General features: G+C 33.8%; 1 protein-coding gene across 2 annotated transcripts; it reads left to right on the top strand.

Annotated features, from left to right (window-relative positions):
- Window positions 1-9,657: 9,657 nt before the first annotated feature.
- LOC132044520 (GDSL esterase/lipase At5g45920) lies at window positions 9,658-22,636 on the top strand. Of its 2 annotated transcripts, XM_059435028.1 has the most exons (6): window positions 9,658-9,897; window positions 10,203-10,418; window positions 13,558-13,625; window positions 13,725-13,889; window positions 15,426-15,468; window positions 22,308-22,427. In XM_059435028.1, exons 1-5 carry the CDS (start codon window positions 9,799-9,801, stop codon window positions 15,427-15,429), a joined length of 552 nt encoding a protein of 183 aa, XP_059291011.1. In that variant the 5' UTR covers window positions 9,658-9,798; the 3' UTR covers window positions 15,430-15,468; window positions 22,308-22,427. The 2 variants fall into 2 exon arrangements, with proteins under 2 accessions (XP_059291011.1, XP_059291002.1); XM_059435019.1 differs by lacking the exon at window positions 15,426-15,468 and having other exon boundaries at window positions 9,662-9,897; window positions 22,308-22,636.
- The last annotated feature ends 608 nt before the right edge of the window (window positions 22,637-23,244 follow it).

Raw genomic sequence — 23,244 nt, 5'->3', positions numbered from 1 at the left:
GCTTATTTGTTTAAAATATTTGGTGGTTGTAGAATAATTAAGGTGAGGTGATTAAAGTAGACTCGAAATATTAATTATTGGGTCGTGGAGGTTAATTTACTAAATGACAGTTGGGGTCGTGATTAAGTTTTAACAGGTTTAAATTTTATCATTCGCTTTATAAAATGGGATGGGAAGGCAAATTTTAGGGTGCAGTGCATGAATTTTGAAAGCAAGATGTTGCCCCTTTTAGTTGAATTAATTTTATTGGGGAATGCCCCAAGTACTTATATTAAATTCTCATCCGTGGAATGCCTTGAGTACTTGTATTAAATTTTCATCGGAAGAATGCCGACGTACTTGTAATGAAGCCCCGAGATGGACGGTGATCAGAAGTTAGTATATGATAGCTTAGTTTAGTTTGACTCTTCTTTTCTTTTCGACATTTTTAGAAAGGGACCACCTCGAGCCATTTTGTGTGTGTTTGTTTTTTTATGTGAGTTTACTTGATTGAGTTTTTATTTAAGCCAATACGAGTTAAGTAAAGCGACCGTGCTAAAACCATGGGACTCGAGGGATGCTTTACACCTTCCCCTCGGTCAATAGAATTCCTTAACTGGAATCACTATCGCTGATCAGTTTTTAGAGTCAAGCTTGTTTTGAAAGGGATGTTGATTTTACGGTGACTTGACACACTAATACTCGATGCCAGGTGGCGACTCTTTTTCTCTAAACAAAATCCCTTTTCGAAACATAATTTCGTCACTTTCGATTTGAAAACCCTTTCGAACTTAACATAAATAAATCACTTTTTGTGGGAAAAAAGGGGTGTGACAAACCCTAAGTCCTAGAAACCTCTAGAGACCTTTCCAAACACATCCAAACATATTTCTAAGCCTAAATCAAAGATCAAGGTGAAGATTAAAGTGTTTAGGCTTTCCAAGTGAGCTGTACACTTGCCTTCTCTTCTTGAAGATGCTTGGATGAGTATTTTTAAGGAGGAGTAACCTTGGAATTGAAGTGTTCTTGAATTTTGAGGTAAGATTTCATCTTATTTCCATGCTTATGAGTTTATTTGGTAATTTTGTCAAGATTTGAAGAAACGAAATTGGAGGAAAATTTCAAATATGAAATTGATGATATTTTGAGTTGTGAATTAACTTGAGCTATAATTATTAGCATGTTTTGAGCATAATCTTCTTATGAGGGATAATAATGATGTTAAAGAAGTGTCGTATACAAGTGTGTAAGCGGTTGTCTTTGAAGTTGTTGTTATGGATTGATTATGAAAAGAAGTTTTGGGATTGAATTGTGTTTAGTTTGAATGAAATCTTTTGATTATGGTATTGTTGATGTTGTTATTGTCGCTTGGGAGTTGTTTGTGAATTTGGTGGAAGTAGATAAAATTGGGGAAGTGCTGCCCAAATTCCACTAGCTCACTAATTATTCTAGTTTGAACTTATGAGTTTTTTCAAGACTTAACTCTAGTATGAATCCTCTTGAATATAGATTTGCAAGCTTGGAAGGAAAACGTTAAGTAGTTCAGGAGACGAAAAGGTATGTTAAGGCCGTCCCTTTATTTCTTATGGCATGATCTTTTGATACAAACCCATTCACATGATATACATAATGTCTTTAATTTTTAGAAATGCTAGAAGCTTATAGTTCTTGAGGTTCTTATGATATTGTTGATAATTGTCCCATGATTATTGATCTTATCTTATGATTTTGATCTTATCTTATGGTAGTTGGTCTTATTCATTGATGTTGATCTCATTTTATGATTTTTGTTCTTTCAAGTTCATAATGATAGTTCCATAATGATAATCAGAGGTTTACCGATCTTACGTCACTCCGATAGACTTATAGCTTTTATTTGGGCTCTCATGCATGCTTTATATATATGTATGTATTTTCTCACACCGCGCCGCGCTATAGTCGTTCGGGCAAGCACGTAGATGTGCACACCACTACAGTGGGAAGGTTATGATGTTACCCCACACGCGGGATGCCCCGGAAGCGGGATGATGATGATAACACCGAGCCTAAATGGCCGGGCAGGATACTATGTATACGAAATCCACCTTAAAAGGCATTTAGAGGCACAGGTTGATCTATTTAATCTTATGTTATCTTCATACTTTCATTATGTTGTTACTCATGCCTAACATACTCAGTACATTATTCGTACTGACGTCCTTTTGCTTGTGGATGCTACATTCATGCCCGCAGGTAAATATGGAGATGGTTCAGACTCATAGCCTGCCATCTCAGCGTTGGTACAGGAGCACTCCATTTGTTTCGGAGTTGCAGCCCAGTTGCTATGGTTCTTTTGTGTACAGATGGGTATGGTGGGGTCCTGTCCCGTTCTTGTTATGTTCCAGTAGAGGCTCGTAGATAGATATGTACAACGAGATGTTCTGTGACCTTCTCGGTCCCTCTTGTCTTGTATAATTGTTTGGGTAGCCTTGTTGGCTTAAGTACTTGAGACCAGCTTGATGATGTATATATGTATATACCTTTTTGGGCTTGTGTCCCTAACATATTATGGCATTTAATAGTTAGCATTATGGCCCACTTAGGTATGATGATGAAATGCATGTATGTCTTGAGGCGCTCGGTAGGTCAGCTCCGGGTGCCCGTCATGGCCTTCCGGCTGGGTCGTGATAGTGTAGGTCAGTATAAATAATACGTACTGGTAGGTATCATAGGCCGACTAAGATTAGTACCATGCATACATACATAAAATAAATGAAATAGGCAGACAGACACAATAACCATGTATCACGAATAAGATCCTCAGATAATCCCCTTCTGGAATAAGTCACCCATTATCAACAATGAAACACCAATGCTCAAGCCAAAGAAGTAAAATAAACAATATAGTTCCAACTCGGTCACATATTTGTACACACATGCTAAATGGTGATGTTTTTCTAAATAGCCATAACCTGTAGTGGACCCATGGTGTCTATGTAGCACTCGTTCCGGAACGAACCTCGAACCACGAGCTCATACTAGGCTACATCGTCACTCCCTGTCAAATGTGCCTTAAAAGATGTATATATTTCATTTCAATCATCATCAACAACGTCTCAAAATCAAATCACAAGGAATGACTCCAGAACACGTATCAAGTCAACATCAATGAAGTATAACCATATAACACAAGTCACAATAAGACCCACAAATAATCTGCTCAATGATAATATAATATGAAGCTATCTCAATTAGTCTCTAAAGGGTAAATATGAACGCCTTCCTTGCAACGGTCTCAAGAATACAATTCAAGTTTATTAACCTCAACAATGGAGAAACACTTCACACAATTTAATCATACAACTAACAACAATCACCCAAACTCCATGTCCGAAGTCCTAGACATGTTTTCTCCTATGGATTCTATGACATATACAATCAACTAATCAAAGTTTAACTCAAGTAAACTGTAACCTACCTCGAAGCCGAATTGGAACAATGCAATCACTCTGCAATAGCTTTTCCTTTCCTCAAAGCTTCGGAGCATTCCAAGTCTAGAATTACGATTCTAAGTAAATGAAGGATCATCAAATTAACAATAACAAATTGGGGATGACAACCCTACCAATTCTACCCTCAATCAAATGGGTTATTATGCTTAGGATCATAATCATCCTAATGCTAGTCTCAAGCATCATATTGAATCAATTAATGGGTTCTCCAATCATTTCAACCCTACAAATCTAGTTTTAGCCAAAGTTTTCATTTTTTTTGGAACCCTAAGTCTCAACAACCAATTCTCATCATTAAATATCCAGTTCTCATGCTATGAAGTGATAATCTCTACCCTTAGATGTTTAAAGAATCAATAAACAACAATAAACAATAACCCATTAATATTCTAGGGTTTCATGAACTTAGGTGTTCTAACCCTTCAATTCTTCCGCAAACTAGCCTTGATTTAGTGTTAGGAGTTAATACGATTAAAGAACTAACAAGATTAATGGTATAAAGTTACCTTGATGAAAAGTATTGACCTTGCCTTAGAAAATTCACCACAAGGGTTCTTGGGAATTGTTTTTGGAGTTATGTGAGGAGTGGGGTCGAAATAAGGTATTTAACTTCGAGTTTTTAACTTAATGAGGAGCACTGCAGCGGGCCTTTGAGAAATCCACCCTTCGCTGCAGCGAGACCCCTCCTCGCTGTAGGGTCTCGTTGCAGCGGAAATCCTTCCGCTGCAGCGATGCATTTTAGGCAGTGAGCGCGAATTTTTCTATGTTTTTATACTTAGTCTCTCAAAATCATTCTAAGGCCCTATGAGCACAATCCAACAAAGAAAGCAAGTTAAAAACACATCACAGAGTCACTTATAAGTAACAAAACACATCATAAAACATACTCCAATTTATTTAGGTCCGCTCATTCCTAACCTCGGGAAAGTACTAATAAGGATAGAATGGTAAAATTATGCATAACGACCAAACGGTTCGTTATATTTTTTACAATATTTAATTATAAGTAGATTAAGAACGATGAGAGAAAAAGGAAAAAAGAAACGTGTACGAATGAGAGAAAAGGAAAGTTAAAAACTTGAGTATATAACGTACAATAAATTTTTCGTTTGATTCTGACTTTGAAGACGACCTTTTGACATACTTCTTTTATTCTTTTATGCTTGATTAATTTCTTTATCTTTGCTAAATTTAACAGTGAAGAAGTTTTGTAAAATAATAGAGCGACTCACTAATAAAGTAAATAAACCAAACAATACATTAAGTGAGTAAATGAAAAACATAATTTATTTTAGATATATTTGTCTAATTTATCTGTAGAAACCTTAATTTGTTTTTTCAGTTTCCTCATTTATTTTTCATTTTGTGACATGTTAAAATAGGAGAATGCTATAGAAGTACAAATTCCTATTTATTTTTAAAGTGAAAAAAATCTGATATTAACAAAGTACTTTTATACACTTAAGGATCAAATAGTTACATAAATATAATATTCATAAAATAGAGACATCGGAGTTCCAAAAATTATGTAAGAAGATATAAACAGTATTATTGAAAAAAAAAAATCAAAACAAAAAGAAGTCTATGGTGTATTTTACAACTAAAGATCTCAGAACGAATTTTGTAAAAAAATATTTGGAAATACCAGACTATACAATTATAAAGAGAACGAAAGATCAAAAGTATGTGGTTAGACTACTTATTATGGTTATGCTTAATATTCAATACTATTAGATAAAAATATTTCATGAATTTAATAAGATGTTTAATATATAATCGCGCCAAGCGCGAGCACATTCACTAGTTAGAAATTAAAGACAAGGAAAAAAGAAAAAGAGGAGAAGTTTGTTAATCTTGTATTCTTGGAAGGGAGATGGGACAAATAGGATAATTAAGTGCCGTCGTTTAAGTTCTGATCTTTGTTAAATTTTTGTAAGAATAGATTTGCAGTAAGGATTACGTTGTAAATTTTATATTGATGAACAAAACTTGCCTTGTCATAATAATCTTTAGAATTTCATGACGGATCTCCGAAATTTGACCACAAATCCTGACAAATTTCAAATTGATAGTTGAACGTAACCATGCCTTGTTACATGTCTTGTATTTAATCATAGGTCACTCGGGATTTATGGTCAATACTTCTACCGTAAATTGCTAAAAAAATTATGATGATAATTACTAACAAATTGCCAGAATTGACTATAAAATACTGTCGAGTTACTATAACTTCATGTGTAAAAAGTTTATCAATACGTTTTGCTTCAAAATTGGTCCAAATTAATAACTCCAAATTTGATATACAATCTTGTAATGCCAATTTCAATAAATTTCAATTATTAGATTCTATGTAAACCTTTAAAACTCAATAGACCCGCTTTGTCTTAACTTCCTCAACAAGTTTTTGTCAGACTCAACTAAATTCAACAATGGTGTTCCTTAATTTTCTTCAACCAAATTATTAAGGATAGACAATATAAATTTAATGGAACATTATCCACTAAATTTCAATCACAAATAAACATGCATCTTTAATTTTCTACAACACATAGTGAGGAAAGAGATAGAACGAGGAAAAGAAAAGTTATAGTGAAAATTTTAGAATAGCTAGAGATCTATTAGCAGGACCCAAAAAAAAAAAAAAAAAATGTAACAGCAACTAAAAATGGGCTTGTATGGAATAACACCTTTGCCAGCTACATTGGGCCGAATTTGATGGGAAGAGTTCAAAACTTCAAATCGATATGTTAATTTAGGGATCGTTTGGTAGCTGATCAGGATTATGTAGGTATTAGTTATGCATGTATTACATATATTAGTTATGAGGGTATTAATAATTCAGGTATTAGTTATGCAGGGTTAGTTATACATAAATTATTTCTTTGTATATTGGTTTGTTATATTAAAAATTAATAAATATTATATACTTTTTAAAATTAAAATATTTGTTTACAATTAAATTTAAGATATTATTTATTTAAAAAATATTAAAATATTATGGTAAATACTATATTAAAAAATTATATAAAAATATGGTTTAGAAAAGGAAAGTATCTAAGTAGGGTATGATAAGGTTAATATTGTCTTTTCAACTTCTTATTCATGCCGTATTAGTTATTCATGTACTCCGTCCGGATAAAAAAATGTGTCCACTTAGCTTCTTTGTTTTTGGGTAAAAAAAAGTATCCCCTTATCAAATCAAAAAAGAATTAACCTTATTTTTTCAGATTTGCCCCTATTAAGTGTTATATGATCAAATCCAATTCCTATTTCATTAAGGGCAGTTTAGTCAAATTACTTATTTTTGTCTAGGAGTTAGTATTTTCTTAAGGGGTGTGCAAATAGTTAAGTGGATTGAACTCTTTTTTTTTTTTTAATATCTGGAGGGAGTATTAGTTATTCCATCCTCTACCCCACATAAAATAATGGGAAAAGGGTCAAAAATACCCGTCTACTTTGGAAAAAGAGCTAAAAATATCCTCCGAACTTATTTTGAGTCAAAAATACCCTTCTCATCCTTCAAGTTTTCAAATATACCCCTGTCTTGACAGAAATTATCCCCCATAATAATCGAGAATCATTTTTTAAATTCGCTCCATCATTTAAACCCGATCCAACTAAATAATAACCCATAAGATCACATTATTCCCCCAATTCCCTCAAACTTCAAACCTACGTATTGGGAATAAGGGGGTCTTATGGGTTATTATTTAGATTGAGTTGTTTAAATGATGGAAATGGGTTTAAAAAATAATTTCGAATTATTTTAGGGGATAATTTTCGTCAAGACAGGAATATATTTGAAAACTTTAAGGATGAGGGGGGTATTTTTGACCCAAAATAAGTTTGGAGCATATTTTTAGCTCTTTTTCTAAAGTAGAGGGGTATTCTTGACCCTTTTCCCTAAAATAATACTCCTTCTGTTTCAATTTACGTGAATCTATTTCCTTTTTAGTCCCTGTCAAAATAAATGACTTCTTTCCTAATTTGAAAATAAATTCACTTTATGAAATGATTTACGAACACAAATATTCCGTTAATTTTCAACCACAAGTTTCAAAAGTCTTCACTTTTCTTAAATGTCGTTGCCCTTACCAAATGGTTCACATAAATTGAAATTGAGGGAGTACATAAATTCCCTCGTAACTTATACATGTATTAGTTATGTGGGTTCCTAAATTGCAAACCAAATGTCTTACTAATTTTATATATGAATAACTTACTTCCTAACTAGCTACCAAACGTGGTATAAGTATGCATAAATTAATACATGAATAACATTTCTCCTTACTAGCTACCAAACATTGTATAAGTTAATGCAAAAATTCATACATGAATAACTTGTCTTTTATCCAGCTACCAAACCACCCCTTACAGTTTATTGAAAAACAACTAACAAGAAATCTAAACCCCTAAATACGTCCAAATTAGGCTATGCTCTAAATGCTAATTATTACATTCTAAATTTCTACTTCTACTATGTATTCTAATTCGGCCATCTCCCATCATATTTTTAACCCCACACTTGGCATGCTCCTGAAATAAAAGCTTTAAGAACAAATTTTCATAAATTCCAATTTAAAAAGCCTGAGAAACATAATTAAGATTGAAAAACAACTTCCATTCACCTTTTCTTTTTCTCTTTTATATGTCTCTTCTTTTTAGAGTTCCCCTTCTCATTATGTTTCATTAGCGTCTAACAAGTCATTTCCTCAAGGGCCTGTTTGGAAAGCCACCCAGGTAATTCGAATTGGGTGTAATTTCTGATTTACCGTCATTTTGTTTGTGAGGTAATTAATTAGGTAGGAATTGGGTGTAATTGAGAGGGTGTAATTACACCCTAATTCTCAAGGGGGGGGGGAATCGGGGTGTAATTACACCCTGTAACTACAGGATTACTTTTTAATTTTATTTTAATTTCTTTTCTTTTTTAATTTATTTTTTATTTCTAATATTTAATTTCTTTTTAATTTTATTTTAATTTATTTTCTTTTCTAATTTATTTTTTATTTCTATTATTTAATTTCTTTTTTATTTTTGCTTTTTAATTATTTGTATTTTTAAAAATATATTTTTCTTTTTATAGAATTTATATTTCATTTCCTTTCTCTCTCATTCCAAATTACCTTTTACTTCTTGTGGTTCCATGTAATTGCTCAATTTTTTTTTTTTAGTTTTTTATTTTATTCATTTAGCATAACCGTGTTAATATTCTAATTTTTGAAACTACATCTCTTAATATTAGAAAGAATGAGTCATTAACAAACTTGACATATAATAAGTGACGTTATTAAAGTAGAATTTCATTGTGAATGAGGTTATGAAACTTATATTTTCCTTTCTTTTGAATTATAGGAGTATTTACTTATGTTACGTTGAAACATACTTATGTAACGTTGGAATTTGACATAAGAGTATTATGTTAAAAAAAATCTTTTGAATTTTGAATTTAGGTTATATTTTCGATTTTAAAAATATTTGCTTTAGTACTATTGATTTGTTATTTCACTTTGCATGTTATTTATTTTTCACTTACAGTTGATAGAATTATTGTCAAACATTTGAATAGTGTTATGGCATTATATTTATAAATATTCTTTTTTTGTCAAAGATCCAATCCCGTGATGTTCTCGCAAAAAAGGTATGCTTTTAAGTTTTATAATCAATTAAAATTTAAATATTATTAATTTGAAATTATAAATCAATTATTTTTTACAATATTAGTTACAAATGTATGATTACTAATTAACATATTTTCAAGAAGAAATGTATTATTAGATAAATAATTTAAAATCATTTATAAAGGCACATATTTTTTAAATATTAATATTAATTTTTTTATAATTAAATTTTATTTTTAAATTAAATTAACTGTGTAATTATATTTGTGCAACCAAACAACACACTTATAATTACACTGTAATTACATTATGTCAAATAAACAGGCCATTATAATTATAATACTGTATAATTACTAAGCTGTTTAATTATTAGGATGGTAATTACACCAATTCCAATTATCAGGTGGCTTTCCAAACAGGCTCCAAGTAAATAGAAGACTAGTAAAACCGAATAGAGGATGTAGCAAGAAAATTACATTTCGAAGGTGGTTGACATCAGCTTTAGGTAAAAAGAGAAAACAGTAATTGCAGCTTTTAAAGTACAGCATTTACTGCACCTTTCTACTTCCAGACCCTCCCCTACCACCATCATCTTCTTCTATATAGTCCAATCCTTTTCTGTTTCACATAATCTTAAAAGCTAAAATCTTCCTCTTTCTCCTTCTTTTATCCTTTTCACTTTAATCTGATCATTTCAAAAGGAAAAAATGAGACCAAAGATTTATCTGTTTGGAGATTCCATCACTGAAATGTCCTTTGATGATGGTGGCTGGGGTGCTTCTCTTGTCAAGCACTTCAACCGCACGGTATACATCCAAACACCCCTTTAATTTCTCTCTTCTTCTTCTTCTTAATTACTCTATCTATTTCAATTTGTTTGTCTGACTTTGACATAGACACGTTTTTTAAAACTTTTAAATTTTGTCATATTAAAATAAAAATACGCAAATGTACGAAAATATATTATAATCTTTAGGTGAAAAGTTAAAATTAAAGAGTTAGTAGCAAAGAAAAGACACATTCTTTTTTAAATGGACTTATAAAAAGAAAAGTCTGAGTATTTCTTGACTTTTTTTGATGATTTTTGTGTATGGATTTTTGGTTTATTTAGGTGGATGTTGTGCTAAGAGGGTATAGTGGATATAACACAAGATGGGCCTTAAAGGTAATAAAGAAAGTTTTCCCGGAGACTGAGGAATCTCCATTGGCTGTGACAGTGTTCTTTGGAGCAAATGATGCGTGTCTTGTTGATAGATGCTCTGCTTTTCAACACGTCCCTATTGATGAATACAAGCAGAATCTTCACTCCATTGTCTCCTTTCTCAAGGTATCAATTTCTCTTACCACACGTGCACCAAACTTCATAAATCCAACCTCGTGAATCTGATCATACATTGGGATTTGCAGTTTTTGAAAATTGTTAGAGTTTGTAGAAGATTTTTTCTACTACTATCTGTTGTTTCTTTGTGCTTTGATTATCATAGTATTTTATTTTGAATATGTTGCTTTGTCTGTATTATATGCTATGGCTTGTTTGCGTTTGTAGTGGCTTTTTCAAACTGTCTTGTTTATGTGTTACTTGAGCTCAGAGTTTTTCGAACATAGCCTTTCTATTTTCATGAGATAGTTTTAAAGATTAGCATACCCTCTACTCTTGCCAAACCTACTTAGGTAGCGAGGTTGTTGAAGATTTTGACTATTTGTTGCTAAATAAAGTATGGTAGCGATGGCAGCTGTAATTGTGCTGGATCACGTGCGTGAGTTGATTTTCTAAAATTTTGTTAGGTAGCCAGTCAATGCATTTACTGTTAAATGTATAAGCTAAGCAAACGCGCTATAATACTTTTCCTTTAAAAAAAACAAAAAAATGTTGTCTTCTTTGTTCGTGTGTTGTGCCTTCGTTTTCCATTGCTTGGGAAATTTTGACCACTGAATGATCTAACTGGATTTGTTTGGAATAAGCACCAAAATCCTGTCAAAACGGACAAAGAAATTATACTTAGAACATTTCGTTAGAAAACAATAAATTAATAGGATATATTTTCTCTCACAGTTTAAGGAGGTAGGTGAACATTTCTTTGTACTATTTCATTTTATGTATACAATGGTCAAACTTGGTGTATTTAACTATACTATATACTTACTCATATGGATTTGGGGCATCGATATTTTTAAGCTCTCACGTATGCCTTAACTGTCAAATCTATTTTCATTTTATGCACCTTATGAAAGCTTTTGTTAGGGGGTGTATTTTACTAAACTAACCTTTGAAACTCTAAATTTGACTACTTATACCTTATGTAGTTATGTAACACTAAGGGTAGTATGGGAAGAAAGTAATAAAATTCTATTGATTTGCTAAAGTGGACAAGTAAAAATAAAAGTTTATTTATAGTATAGGGGCAAGTAAAATGAAACGGAGGGATTGGAGTATTAACCATCAGGAAAGTTTTCTAAAATTATTGGATTAATTTTCTCATAAGTTATGCTTCTTCCTTCCTTACATTTAATTGTGGTGATGTTTCTTAAGCTTAGTTAGTTAATACTTCATCTCTTTAAGATCTCCAGAAATTCTAGATTTCTTATGTCATGACGACAATGGAGATGAAAATGTGAAAATATTAAATTTATCCCTCCTCCAATACGTCACATGGAAGGCAACTGATACATGTGGTCGACTGTGTAGTAAACTGACCCTCAGCATTATTAAAAGGTACGGAAAAAAATTCCATATAGTCAAGTCCAGCCAAGATTTTATATATATATATATATATATATGATGTAAATATGCTTGCTTCTACTCTTATTAGAAAATTACTAGTAGTATAAACTTGTGTATAGACCCATTTTCTCTTCATTTCACTCCACAATGACTTTCATCAAGCGCTGTATTGTACTCCAGCAACGTCACTGGAGTTTGTGTCTTCTTCTTTATCTTGTTCCTCCTGTTTTCATTTGGTTCACATGCTAGTAATGTGGGGACTATAATACGGGAACCATTTACGTGGTAATTATTAATAGAGGGATTGTTATACAATTATTGATAATAAATGAATTGTTATACTGTTATTAATAATGAATGGATTGTTATCCAACAATTACTAATATACGTACTCTTACTCCATATTCTTTCTTACTCAAAATAATATATATAGATTTCTGCATAGCTTAATACGGGTATTTTGATACTATCAACCAATACGCTGCATGAAATAATATGCCTTATTTCTTTAATTTATGCGTCCAACCAAACACTATATTATTTTACACGAATATGCATGGATTAATTATGCCAACACAATCAACCAAATGAGCCCTACATGACTTGAAAAGAAAGGAATTAAAAAAGTTTTAAGTGGGCCTTGATGGATAGTTTAGTGTATGTAGTTCTCAAGGTAAAAGCACCAACCTCTCTTTTGCTTACATTGATGAGTAGGGCTTGAAAGATCAGTATAAGCATGATGCAGTGCCAAGTAAAAGTGTACGAATATGAGGCCCAGTAGTTGCTTTTGTTGCTCCCCACTTGTCTATTTTTACTAAATTTGCTGCTTCTTTATGCAATGCATGGTGCCCCGTCTTTTTCACTAGCCTTTCCATGCACTTCTTGGTGGTACTATTAGGTCGTTCGCATTGCCTAGATAATTGTGGTTTCCTTTTTACATGTCACAACGCAATTCTGAGCTGTGCCTTTTCTTCTTTTTCATCTTTCATTGATCCGAGAAATATTTCTCTCGCAAATAATTCCAAGTCATAGACCAGTCATGAGTCAACCTGAATCATTATTCACTATATGTATCGTCATCGTTTTTAGCATGGCAATATAATAATGAAGAATTGAACACGACAGTTCATACTTTTTTTTTCCATGTTTGTTTATGTATTGTACTACGTTCTTGTTGAGATGCATCACAATATGGCCCTATATGCAATTTATTAAGCATGTAATCCTAGTCACATATAGTCAGTAGCACGTCCCTTTAACTTATGAAAGCTACTATAATTAATTCTGAATATGGAATTCAATTGATGAACGCCAAATGTGTGGCTTATACCAAAGATATATATGTGAAACATTCTAAACAACATTGTAAAGATTAAGTTTTGAATCCGTCACGTTTAGATGACGAATCCACCTCTACATTTGGATGAATTTTTTGGTTGAGGTAAGACGAAATCAGTAGTTTGTCTATATCTAATTAGTCATTGACTATATAACCCCATCATAGAAATCAAATCTGAAATTGGAGTATAAACATAAGTTATCGGTGTTTGCTACATGGTGTTTGTTTAATTAGCTTAAACATGATCTCTCTCTCTCTCTCCATTTTCAACATTTCAGCTGTTTCAGCTTGTTTTTGATCTTATGATTTAATAGTCATCCATGTGCTATCATAAGTGTGTGTATATTCTGGACTTAAGTAATGGAGACCTATGCTCATATTGAAGATTCACTTTGCTATTTGTAGGGGCGTTGGCCGACTACTCAAATTATCCTCATCTCACCTCCTCCAATTGATGAACCTGCGCGACTCCTGTAAATCTCTTTCCGTGAATATCATGATTTTTTGACTAGTTATACTATTAGTGCACTTTGCTTGAAACGCTGATATTTAATTTATAAAAATATATGTAGATATCCTTTTACCGAGAACAAATTGGGACGGCCTGAGAGGACAAATGAAGCTGCTGGAAACTATGCTAAAGCATGTCTAGCTGTTGCAGCTGAATGTGGGGTTGTAGCTGTGGATCTGTGGACCAGAATGCAGCAAATTCCTGGCTGGCAAACAGCTTGTTTAAGGTATTAATTCCCTCCCCTGTACAAGAAAAGAAATTTTATGATTTTACTTCATCGTGATTCATTTAGTTGTCTGCTTCTGCCTAGAAATGATACATGTTAAGGCTAAAAGGATATTATTCTGATCATCTAAGCTGTTTCCTTATCATAAATTTCATTTCAATTCTTGTAATGGTGTATTTGCATCCTACATATCGGCAAGTAGAGGTGGCAATTTCAGCCAATATTTAGAAATTAATCCATTTAACTCACATTTTAGTCATCAAGTTAGGCATCATCATGAATCGAAATTTTTTTGGTTAAATATGAGTTTTAGCTTTTATTAATTGACAAGTGGTTTTTTAACCCATCAAAACGTGGCGAAATGGCTTTGACAAAAATATGGGACTCATATATGAACTCGGAAATTTTTTGTGACGGGTGAGACATGCCATGTCATAGTTCTGTGAAGCTTTTATTAATTGACAAGTGGACATTATGGGTTCCACTCGTTATGAGTTTTCCTTCTCATCCTAACCCCTTTACTCATGATCTCCATTTGGCTAAGCTTGAAAAAACATATGAGTACTTTTTATTTATTTTTTAATTTATTTACATAGGGCCATTTAATTGCACAAATTTAAATGACACAGCAAAATCAAGACACGGTGAAAATTAATAATGTCCTGAAATTAGTATTTCCACAATTATTAATCAAAGTCATTTAAATGAAAAAGGATAAAAATAACAATAAAATTTATAATTTATTGTTGAGTACCCCATCCAGGACAAAGTAAGTGTCTATTGGCCTTTAGCACACTCTTTTAAGGAAATAGTATAACTCCTAAAAAAATAGGTATTTTGACTAATTGATACTTAATTAATTGGTACTTATTTAATATAGCTTCTTGATTACATAAAATTCACTTATCTAAATAAGGATAAATTTGAAAGAAGATAAATTTGAAAGAAAATAATTAAGACCTTCTTAATTATGTAAAAGGAGATTTATTTTGGACCAGAATAAAAAGACCAAAAAGACACTTATTATGAGCCGGGTTATGGCTGAGCAAAAGAGTAAACACCAAAAGTAACCTTCTTGTAATTTCGCCAACTCAGTAAACTGAAGTACCATTGCCCCTGAGCGGATATAGTTTTTTGATATCATGTTCATCCAAATTTAGCATTTTTTTTTTATGATAAGTATAAATTTATGTTTAAAATCAACTAAAAATTTACAACAAAAAGTAGATATAAACTCATTGATAACTTGTGTATCTTCATCAATGGCAACGGATTCTATAGAGTTCGAAGAAGAGAAATGAGAGATTTTAGAGAGAGAAAGTTACTGCTCATTTAATTATGTTCAAAAAGAAATGAACTGTACACTCAAAGCTAAGTAGATTGTATTTTCTTATACATCTGTCAATAGCTAACTAGTCTAGATATTTTATCCTCCACTAACCGACTAGGACATAATTTTAGATTTACAATTTGGTCCCTAACTAACTAACTCTTTTTGCATCAATCTGCTTGATTATCTCAACACCCTCCCTCAAGCTGATGGTTGGAAGAGATCCTTTAACCCCAGCTTGAAGATCAGGTAATCATGTTGTACTCTTCCAAGGCTCTTGGTCAGCAAATCAGCTAATTGTTCCTTAGTTGATACATGATGAGTTTTGATCAGCCCCAACACAATTTTTTCCCTGACAAAGTGACGGTCAATGTCAATGTGCTTTGTCCTATCATGGAATATTGGATTTGTTGCAATTTGGATTGCATCTTTGCTATCGCAAAACAAATTCACAGGAAGTTGCACTTCAGTCCCTAACTCTTTGAATAGACTAGTTAGCTAAGTTAATTCTGCAACAGTTGAAGCCATGCTTCTAAATTCAGCTTCTGCTGAGCTTCTAGCAACAATGTCCTATTTCTTAGATTTCCGGGACACTAATACATCACCAAATCTTACCAAATAGCCCCTTACAGATCTTCTTGTTTGCAAGCAACCACCCCAGTCTGAGTCACAATAGGCTTCAAGTTTGCCTGTCCCTTCAGATGGCATTAATAGGCCCAAACCAGGTGCATTTTTTTTTATGTATCTCACCATTCTAAGTGCAGCATCCCAATGTGACTGTTTAGGTTTGTGCATGAACTGGCTGAGTGTTTGCATAGCATAAGAAATATCAACTCTAGTCATTTTTAGATATAGTAGTCTTTCCAAATAATCTTTGATACTGTCCTGGATCTTCTAGCAGTGCATCTGTTTCCTTTGATGGAGAGTATATCACTGTTTCTTCAGGTGAAGTCTCCTTCACAACTGAGTCAAACTCTATTGAAGTTAGCTTGATATTTGTTTCTAGAGGAGTACCAACAGGTTTTGACCCTCCAAGCCCTAATTCTGAGATCAACTCCAGTGCATATTTTCTTTGATTTAAGAGTACCCCTTTTGCTGACCTTGCAACTTCTCTAGAGGAGTACCAACAGGTTTTGACCCTCCAAGCCCTAATTCTGAGATCAACTCCGGTGCATATTTTCTTTGATTTAAGAGTACCCCTTTTGCTGACCTTGCAACTTCTATGCCAAGAAAGAACTTGAGTTCTCTCAAGTCTTTCATCTTGAACTTCAACTTCAAGTCATTTCCTGAATGTGAAACAATGAGCTTCCAGTGACAATCAAATCATCTACATATACTAGCACCACCACCAGATCATCACCAAACTTCTGCGTAAAGAGAGAGTAATCAAAGTGAATCTGTATAAATCCCAGCTCAACTAAAACATCTGTTAGTTTTTTGTTCCATTGTCTAGGGGCCTGTTGAAAGCCATATAAGGATTTATAAAGTTTGCAAACCTTTCTACAAGACCCTCCCTGGGTTGCAAACCCTTGAGGAATATCCATGTCACTTCTTCCAATAATTCACCATGCAGAAAAGCATTGTGAACATGCATTTGAAATAGATGCCAATGCTTGACAGCAGCTATAGCAATGACAAATCTAACAGTTACCATCTTGGCAACTGGGGAGAAGGTCTTAGAATAATCAAGACCTTCCCTTTGACTGTACCCCTTGGCCACCAACCTGGCCTTATATCTTTCTACCTTACCATCAGCAGTATACTTGACCCTAAACACCCATTTGCACCCAGTAGGGGTTTTGCCGGGAGGCAAGTCAACAATTGACCATGTGTGATTGTCTTCTAGCGCAATAATCTTAGATTTCATGGCCTCAATCCATTTAGGGATTTGAGCAGCTTTGGAATAAGTCTGAGGTTTCTCAATGGCTGAATAAGAAGCCAGTGCCATACCATAAGAGGAAGAAACATTATCGTACCATACCATAAGAGGAAGAAACATGATCATAACTACCATCTGATAGAGGATAGCAACAATTGGCACTACCTTTGTGTTGAGTGATATAGTCTTTCATCCATATTGGAGGTTTGACACCCTTACCAGACTTCCTAGGAGATGGTTTAGAAGGAGCAGAGATAGTAGGAGTAGGAATTGGAGGATAAGGAGAGGATGAAGTGGGAACTACTAAAGGATCAGAAGTTAGTGATATATGATCAGAAGTAGGTGAGGGATCTGAACTAACTGAGGGAGTATAGGAGACAGGATTGGGAGATGGAGCAGTGTTGGGAGAATCATTATGGAAGGTGGTAGGATCCACAATGGGAAATAAGGAAGCAGACTCAGAAATATTCATATGTTTATAGGGAAACACCTCTTCCTTAAACAAAACATCTCTACTAATGAGAAATTCTTTGGTATGAAGAGTGTACATCTTGTACCCTTTCTGTGTAAGAGAATAACCAAGAACACAGCTGGAATAGCTCTAGGAGAAAACTTATCACCCCTTTTGAGAGTAGTAACATAGCCTAGGCAACCAAACACCTTCATATGGCTAAGAGTAGGAAGATGACCATGTAGAAGGTCATGAAGAGATCTTCCTTTAAGGACAGCAAAAGGAATTCTATTAATGATGTAAACAGCAGTGGTGACACATTCACCCTGAAATTTAAGAGGAACACCAGATGGAACCTAACAGCTCGAGCAATGTTTAGAATATGCCTATGCCTTCTCTTTGCTACTCCATTTTGCTGTGAAGTATACACACATGAGCTTTGGTGAATGATACCCAAAGAACACAGCAGCTCAGTCATGAAAGAGTTAAAAAATTCACACCCATTATCTGTCCTAAGAAATTTAACTGAGGTAGAGTAAACATTCTAAACCATTAGGAAGAACTTCCTAAGTACTACAACAACTTCATACTTAGATAGTAATAGAAACAACCAAGTATACTTGGAATAATCATCTACCAGTTTAAGAAAGTATCTTTGACCCTCATGAGTAGGAACTCTATAGGGGCCCCAAATATCACCATGAACAATATGAAAGCAAGATGTAGACATGGAATTACTCAAATGAAATGGAAGCCTTGTTTGTTTTGCAATTGGACAAACAATGCAATCTGGTGTATTTACATCATGTGTAGCATGTTCAAACAACTTTCCTGAGACAGTCAATAGGCATATGACCTAGTCTCCTATGCCAAACAGAAACGTTTATTCTACTAGCATATTTGAGATAGTCTTCCTTAGTAACAGTAGTCAAAGACTTGAGAACTGAGGTCTTCGCTTCTTTAACTTGAGCTGGCACCTTATAGCAAGATGTCAACATATATAAGCCACCTTCTAGTTCACCATTCCACTGAAGAGGTCCTGGAAGAGACAAAAATCAGGAAAGAACATAGCTACACACCGTAGTTCTCTTGTCAGTTTGGACATAGATAGCAAATTGTACTTGAATTCAGGAATATACATCACATTTGAGATTTTCTGACCATCAAGGACAACTGTATTCCTTATATGATTAACAATTGCTAAACCTCCAGTAGGTAGGTGTACTTTGCCAGTTTTAAAGTGCAACTGAATTGCTTCACTTAGTATACTAAAACTTTTTACCATGTGGTTTGATGCTCCTATGTCAACTATCCATTTGGCTAGACTCTCAGAGAACTTGGGAAAATCAGCCATACTTGCAGCCATTGCTGAGTTAGTATAGTCACTTGACTTGCCTAGCATCTGCAGGATCTGATTATACTGCTCTTGTGTGAACTGAGAGATGTTGATGTGGCTTGATGTGGCTTGTTCTCTTGAATGGTGTCCTGCAAAGTTAACAGATGAGTCAGATGTGCTACTACCTGCCCCATTTAGCTGACCCTCTCCCACAAAGTGAGATGAGTTCCTTGGTGTGAACTTCTTCTTAGGTTTGTGGTCAGCTGGATATCCATGTAGCTTATAGCAGTTTCCTCTAGTATGGCCTCTAAAATGATAGAAGTCACAATATATGTCATTTTTCCTTGGGTTTATATTGGTTCCCTAAAGTAGAACCTGAGCTTGAACTTGGTCTATATTGAGTCCCTGAGGTAGAAGCACTTGAGGAATAGCTGGTGTGATAGCCTAAACCAAGTATTCCTTTATTGTTATACTGAGCTCCTTGAGAAGAGGTACTTGCACCAGGATTGAAACCTCCTTTGTGATTGAAAAGAGCTGTTCCTTCACTAATTCCTAGCACATGACAAGAGTTAACCAGTTTTCTTCTGCTTTCCTCAGACAGAACCATAGCATATGCCTTGTTAATGGAGGGTACTGGTGTCATGTTTAACATTTGATTGCTAGACTAAGCATAAGTTTAATTTAATCCCATTAAGAACTGCAAAAGCCTTTGATATTCAAAGTGTTCAATGTATTTGTGGATTCATCACAACCACATCTAGGGCATGGCATAATAGCGTCAAATTCAGCCCATAGCTTCTTCAATCTAGAGAAATAACTAGATACAGACGATATTCCTTGTGTTAAAGTGGCTATTTCCTTGTGCAAGTAAAAGACACGAGATCTATTCACTTTATCAAACCTTTCCTTAAGATCTGTCCATACGTTATGTGCACTAGAAGCATGTATTATTCCATTTAGCAATTCAGTACTCATCGATTGCATAATTCAAGACAAAACAATAGCATTACATTTTTCCCACAAGTCATGTAACGAACTATCAAACTTTTCCTTTGGATGTTTTCCATCAACAAAACCTAATTTGCTCTTGCCTAGTAAACCAATTCGCATTGAACTACTCCATCGAGCATAGTTATCTAGTCCAATTAGCTTAATTGAGATTAAGGAGCTACCTGATGTGTCGCAACTCTGAAGAAACAGTGGATGATGTTGATCAATGACAGTAGCAGTGCTTGTTCCAGCTCCAGTACTCGTATTGCTGTTGATTTCTTTGATCGCCATTAATTCGATTCAAATCTAGCTAGTTTTGAGCAATTGTTTCTAGGTGATTCAATCAGAATTATCAGATCTGAAATTGATCGAAACAATTTCAATTTTAAAGCGAAGAAAAGAATTCGAAGTAAGAACAGAGAGATAATATGAAATCTATCTGTTTCAATGAAGAACACGCAACTTAGATCATACGCACAAGCTCTGATCCCATGATAACTTGTGTATCTTCATCAATGGCAACAGATTCTATGGAGTTCGAAGAAGAGAAATGAGAGATTTTGGAGAGAGAAAGTAATTGCTCATTTAATTCCGTTCAAAAAGAAATGAACTGTACACTCAAAGCTAAGTAGATTGTATTTTCTTATACAGTTGTCAACAGCTAACTAGTCTAGATATTTTATCCTTTATCCTCCACTAACCGACTAGGACATAATTTTAGATTTACAATTTGGTCCCTAACTAACTGACTAACCCCTTTTGCATCAATCTGCTTGATTATCTCAACACTCATAACTTTAAATATATAATGAGTTTAATACTAACAATCTTAAAAAGTGAACTCATATAATTTAAATTCTAAATCCACCTCCAAATATACCAAACATCAAATAGAGAAGATAAATATATGCATCAATATAAAAAATTTGGGTGACAGAAAAAATCCATGACCAGAAAACTGATCTAGAAAATCGCCATGGTGTAGTGCTTCTATTACGTTTGAAGAATAAACCTCCATGAAATTAAATGAAGAAGAGGAGGGATGATAAGTAAAAAGAGGATTCAGCCTCCCAAAAAAAAAAAAAAAATGTGAAGAGAGGCCAAGGAGAAACAAATAGGATGAAGGGGTAATAGAAATGGGACCCACACACTACTTTTTCGAAAAGTAATTCCCTTACATGTCAAGTCATATTTGTGCCACAACCACCATAAAAATTTTCATGAACTCACTGGACCAATCACCCAATAACAACTCATTTTCGAAGAAAATATTTTCCTTAAAAATTTAAGGGAAAATATTTTTTCTTGATCGATAAAAAACACACACCAACGCACCCCACCCTCCATCCTCAACCCCCATATGAACCTACCCACTCCATCCCTGTCCCTGCTCCCTACCACCCCTACCCACCCTCTACGCCACCCCTTACTCCCCCTCACCCCATACCCACACCACTACCACCACTCCCCGCACGCCCTCGAATTTTCTATTTCATATATTTTATTTAACTTTTGAGAAAATTTTATTAAAAAATGAGAAAAAAATTTCTTACCTCCCACCCGACCTTACCCCGCCTACCCCCCGACCCGCCCACATTTTCTATTTCATTTATTTTATCTTACTTTTATAAAAAATTATAAGAATTTTTTTTTTACTCCCCACCCCCGAATTTTCTATTTCATAATATTTAATAATCAATATATGAAAAAATTAACTCAATTTGACAAAAGAAAAAATTATAAACATTACACTTGAAATAATATTACACTTATATAATATGGGCTAAACCATAACCAACCCACCCATTTATCTCCCAATTCATATTTTACCCACATGAAATATGGGCGGGTTGAAATCCAACTCATTTTTGTTCAAATCATTTTCTACCTGCCCAAATCCAACCAAACTCACCCATTTGCCACCCCCATCAGCAAGCATTGTCTGCTCGTATTTAGATTCAATTTACAAACATGATTACCGGGGAAAATGCAGTACATAATTGCTACTTGATCACAATTATATTCTTTTAGCTTTTCATATTTTAAAAATTCAGTTTATAAAGTTTAGTGTGATGCAAAATGATATTTTTAGATATACTGTAAACTCTTTGTTTGATCATAGGATTCTCCTTTGCTCTGTCTCTTCTTGCATACTGGTTTTAAATGATCTTAACTTAAAATGCACTTACAATGTAGAGAATATCTACAGTGATAAAGAGTAAATTACATGTTGTAGCTTCTAACTTGCTTTATTTCCAGATTTACAAATTTCACTAATCATGAGTTGTTATCTATAATTAATCATGAGTCGTTATCTGCAATTATCTCTTAGATGATCGCGTAGTTTAAAATTTCTTTTACACTGTCAGCTTGTAGAAGTTAAAATTCTTTTCTAATAGTCTCATTGCATTTATCCATTTTTGATTTTGTAGCGATGGTTTGCACTTGAGTCAAACTGGCAACAAAATTGTGTTTGAGGAGATCCTCGAGGCTCTTAAGAAGAAAGGATTGAGTTTGGAAACTCTACCAATTGATCTCCCAGACATTGCTGAAATAGATCCAAATGATCCTCTCAAGTCTTTTGAAGGAATATAGTGTATTTAAACCCCTCTTCCCTTTTTCTTAGTCAATAATATATTTTGGAATAGCCTTTTCCTATATTTTGAGAAGAAAAAGACCGCGTATTGTTTATTGTGAAATTATGGATGTTCAAGTAATATTGGTTATCTCATAGTAGGAAGTTAATTTGGTTGAGGAATAACTCTTGTTTGTAGGATTGTTGGGGGTAAAAGTTTAACGGGCTGATCTGTTTTCATCCTGCAATTTAAGGTATTTCAGTTTTTCCAATGTATTCAACTTGTAGGCTGTGTTGACACACTTTGGACGAAAGTCTCTGCTCTTCTCTTTTAGTGCTTTACTATTAGTTGGATCTATAAATTACATACACACACACGGATGAGGCTCCTCTCCATTTCTCTTCTCTCCATTTTCTCCAAGTTCATACTTGGATGAGAGACACATGTCATAGTTAAGAATTAAGGGTTGAGATATAATTACCCAAATTAAGGTTCTAACCATAGTTAGAATAACAAGTATTTCCTTTATTTTACTCTAAAAAATATTGACAGTCTCAAAATTCTATCTAAAACATTATCTCACCTGCAAATTAATCCTAAAATTTTCTCACTTTTCCTATTTTATTACGTGCTCTTTTTTTTTCTTTTTTTTTCTTGAACAGCTCTTCTTAATTTTTTTGTCCTACGTCCTCTTTACATTCTATCAAATATGGGAGAACTGGATATGTTCCCAAAAATATTCTAGTCATAATTCATATCGTCCTGCTTCTTGCTTATTTACACAACTCATTCA

This window comes from Lycium ferocissimum, chromosome 2 (assembly GCF_029784015.1).
Source record: "Lycium ferocissimum isolate CSIRO_LF1 chromosome 2, AGI_CSIRO_Lferr_CH_V1, whole genome shotgun sequence".
NCBI classification, from domain to species: Eukaryota; Viridiplantae; Streptophyta; class Magnoliopsida; order Solanales; family Solanaceae; genus Lycium; species Lycium ferocissimum.
This window is presented reverse-complemented; position numbering and strand designations above follow the sequence as displayed.